General features: G+C 38.7%; 1 protein-coding gene across 2 annotated transcripts in view; it reads right to left on the bottom strand.

Moving 5' to 3' along the window:
• Positions 1–4,324, bottom strand: part of SNCA (synuclein alpha) — a 208,098-nt gene that overhangs the window by 180,034 nt on the left and 23,740 nt on the right. For both annotated transcript variants that reach the window (XM_019526592.1, XM_019526591.1), the window contains exon 3: positions 1,294–1,335. In XM_019526592.1, coding sequence (XP_019382137.1) covers positions 1,294–1,335 — 42 coding nt within the window. The remainder of the gene's footprint in view (positions 1–1,293; positions 1,336–4,324) is intronic.

Raw genomic sequence — 4,324 nt, 5'->3', positions numbered from 1 at the left:
ATGGGTGTTTGATTTTTAGTAGGTAATTTGTTTTTTTTTTCCCCCCAAGATGGCAAACCTTCTTCTCCAAAGGAGTGCTTCCAGGAGCAAGGGGAGGGACTTCCAGTGGCAAAGGTCAGAAGTTAGGGGTAAGAATTCCAATCCCAAGATGGCCACCAGGGGGCAGGGCACCCATCAAGGGGCGGGGCTACCCATTTGACCCTTGACAGCTTGTCAAAAGTTGGTAAGCAGCCTTCCACCCAAAATAATTGCTCGCCCTTGGGCTATATCTACTTTAAAATAAAAGTGCAACTGCAGCTGACATAGCCATACCCAACCTAGGTTTCAGCCAGGTAGCTTGGATACTACTAGCATCATAGCCACAGCAGCACAGAGTTGAGTGCAAGCTGCACAGCCCACCTAAGAAGCTAGAGAAATACTTCAGTAATTAGCCCATGTTGAGCTCCATGTTGCCATGGCTAGGCTTCTAGCAGTACCTGAGCTAAGTAGTTTATAACTACCTTGGAAGTGTCTACACAAGCTTAAGGGTATACTTAAACCTTCATAAGGTGCAGAGCCTACATCACAATGGCTTCAGCCTGGAATATCCTAACACACCCTGCTAGTCAAGCATCATATGCTCTCTATACCTCTTGCCTCTTCTTTTAAATCCATCTTATTCCTTCTAACAAACGCATAACACTCTCTTATATTATCTCAAACTTCCCACGCACCACGTTCTCCCCCCCACTTTCTACACCTCTGGTATGCACCCTGTACAACACACCAGAAGTGAAGACTTGCTCAGATGAATGTTGGCATGATGACAGGATATGCAGAAAAAGACCGTGCTGATTATTTCCTGCTGGTTTATGCTCTTCTAATCAGGAACATTCTGCTTTTGCAGGTGAACAACACAGAATTTGTTAAAGCTCTAACAGTACAAGAGTATCTTGCCATCATCCTATTTATAAATCTGGACCTGCTAGTCTTAATTAAACTTTCCAATTCCTAAAGAGCACCTTCCAGCCTAATATCTACTGTGGATGGCTTGTCAGGGGCTCTAAGTGTCACTGACATGAGTTAAATATTAGATTAAAAATAATCCCGCATAAAAAATATGCATTGTGACATATCATTGTGCATCATTTTTGTCAGACCAAATGTTGCCATCCACCACCCCTGCTTTTATTATACACCATTATTCATAAATCTGAACCTTCTCAAAGACAAGAGCATATTCAATGGATGAATGGCAGACTTATTGTATTTTTAGATAACATGTCAGTTGAGATAATATACTTTTGTGCTTACCAGTTGTGACACCATGAACAACTCCTTCCTTGGTCCTGGAACCTACAGAAAAAAGAATCACTTTACAATGAAGCTTTTGTTATTTTTGCTACTACCTATCTGTAAATAAGTACAAAGAAAGTGGGGTATGGGAACACAGTAAATATTTCTATTTTAATAAATCATATCATAGTTCCCCATAAGATTCTTAAAATTAATTCAAATTGGGTTTGATATATACACAGGCACAAGAAGTAAAAATTGCTCAAAGAACTATCAATAAAGAATGAAAATAAATGACCACACATTGAGAGGTGCATGACAGAGCATTTGAGGCATTAGTGTAAGGTCTATCCCTGCATAACAATTTCACTGGTGTTCTAGCAAATGGTACTGTTAAGTAAGCACCTGGTCCTGCAAAGACCTATGCATTTGAACAGCTTTGCTCATCTGCATATTCCTACTGAAGTCAATGGAACTTCTTTGTATAAATCTGTGGAAGTTCAGGGCGCAGGGTTTGCAGATGTTACTTACAACCCAGTCCTCCTGTTCTTATTCTGATCTTTAATTGGAAGAGGATTGCTAGTATCACTGAAGGCAAAGAAATAATAGAGAAGGACTTAGAGAAATTAGAAATGTAGGCATGAAACACAGCTTGAAAAAAATGGAATGAATATTGGGAAAATGATCTGAGGATACAGTGAGAAGAATGATGCTGGAAAGCTGTTATGTTGATAAACACCTGGGGGAAAAAGTAGGTCATTATAGACTTAGTATTAAACCCGAGTGTGCAGTTGTAGAAAAACAGGGTTGGAAAGGATCTCAAGAATCTAACCTGTTCAAGACAGGATCATCCCAGATATTTGTCTAACTTGCACTTATATTTCTAAGGATGAACATTCCACAGCTTCTCATAGTAATCTATTCCAGTGCTTAACCAACTACTTTGGATTTAGAAGTTCTTCTTAATATTTAACCTAAATCTTCCATGTTGCAATTTAAGTCCCTTAGTGGAGACAGATTAATCAATGACTAGCTTCTTAATAACAGCCCTTTCTATATTTGAAACTCCCTTCTCAAATTCCCTTCTCTAACCTAAATAATCCCACTTCTTCCAACCTTTCCTCAGACGTTATGTTTTACAGACTGCAAATAATTTTTGTTGCTTTCTTCTGGACTTTTGCTAATTTGTCTGCATCTAAAAGTGGAATGCTCAAAGCGGGACACAGTGCACCAAGTAAGGCAGAACTAGTGCTGAACAAAGTAAAACAATCATGACTTCTCATGACTTTCATATGACACTATGGTTATTACACCCCTGGGTGCTATTAGAATATCTCTTTTCTTGTGTGCAACAGTGTGAGGAGGCAGCCCCAAAGACCAAGACCAAACTGATTCTGAGATGTATACGCAAATATTTAATGATCTTTAAGGAAAATATCTTCCATGAGAAACTAAATGGGTTTTGTTCCTATTGATTACCGCTAGCTTCAGAGAGTATATAAGCACATCAAAACCCAGAGGACTTGAAAAATCCCATGCATGGTGGGGGGTTTTCCCCCATTCTAGACTTTTGCTTATTTAATTTTATAACTTAGCCACTTTTGAAGGCCATGTGAACATCTATGAGCAATACCTACAATGTTTAACTATTTCCTGTGCACAGAAATGGTACATAAGTCATCCTGTTAACCATTTATTACAATGCCATTGCAATAGATTTAGAAGAGACACAGCGAAATTTTAATTATTTCCTCATTTTGCATACTATTGTAAGAAAACAATCTGTATGGAGTGATAAGATTTATACATCTAGTTATATTATCAATTCAAATGATACTTTTCATCACTGTACACAGTGTGTATGTGTGTAGACACACACCCTCTATGTAGCAGAATAAGAACTGTTTTAAATAAGAGAAGAAACTGTGTCATGTAAAATGACTTCCCACTTTTCATACTGCCATAAACTGGCATAGGAAATAAAGATGCCGCTGCTTTGAAGAAGATTGGCTGTCTGTGTAAATTAGGTAAATAGCTGGTGAAGTAAGCATACAGTGAAAAAATAGTTTTCTGACCTCTTTATATTTATTTTCAAGTTATGAAAGGAAAAATACTAGTTTGTATCCTTTAACTGCAAATATTCATGTCTTCAAGTATTTCGTGTTGCCCAATTAAAACTTAAGGCAGTAAATGTCTTTTATCATGTAGAGGTTAATTTTAGGCCTTCAATACTCAGTTCCACAAGGTGCTTAGACAATCTAGCTCTAACTGAGAAAACCACTTAACACATATCCTTATCTTTAAGTATGCAGAAAGATACACTGACCTTTACAAAGAGCCTAAAAAGCTATTTGTTGGCTTAAGTGTGACTACTCACCTGCTTAAAATTTGCTAGATTAAGGTTAGAAATCTTAGCATCTTGATGGATTTACTTTCAGCTGCCAGAGTAAATAGAACAAGACAGTGATACATGGCTGCAGTACTGGGGTAGGGAGACAGGGAGGTATAGCAGCAGAAAACCCTCACAAATGAACTCTGGATGTCTTCTGCCCTGCAGATATCTTCAAAGCGGTCACTTGCACTGGCCTAATGCAGGTACAGTTCTACTGAATTCAGAATAGTTAGTCCTGATACACACTATTGTCAGTGAGAGAAGAATTGTGTCTAGGCCATCATTGATCATTGGGTTTGTACTAAATGCAAATTTTTAGAGTCAAAGGGCAGCAGAGGCAGTATATAGTAAGCACTTAGGCTGCTTAGACATGAAAAAACAAAACAAAAAACAGTGCTTTATTTTCAGTTTGAGCCCCCATGCCAAGCACACTTCATGTCCACAAGATGTACTGTGTTAATTTGACCCACCTCATCCAACATCTGTATAGATCAGGTGCTTCAGCAGGTTTTTTTGGTACTTTTATCTGCTAGCTAATTAAATCAAAAAGCCCCGCTGAAGGGCCTAATCTATACAGAAGCTGGGGACCCAGGTTAAACTAATGCACTTCCTCTTCCGGTAAAGCACTAGTTTTGATTGGGGGGGGGGGGGGGGGGG

Source organism: Gavialis gangeticus, unplaced genomic scaffold, assembly GCF_001723915.1.
Source record: "Gavialis gangeticus isolate Ggan-Ray unplaced genomic scaffold, GavGan_comp1, whole genome shotgun sequence".
NCBI classification, from domain to species: domain Eukaryota; kingdom Metazoa; phylum Chordata; order Crocodylia; family Gavialidae; genus Gavialis; species Gavialis gangeticus.
Note: the sequence above shows the minus strand (reverse complement) of the source record. Positions and strands in the feature narration are given on the sequence as shown.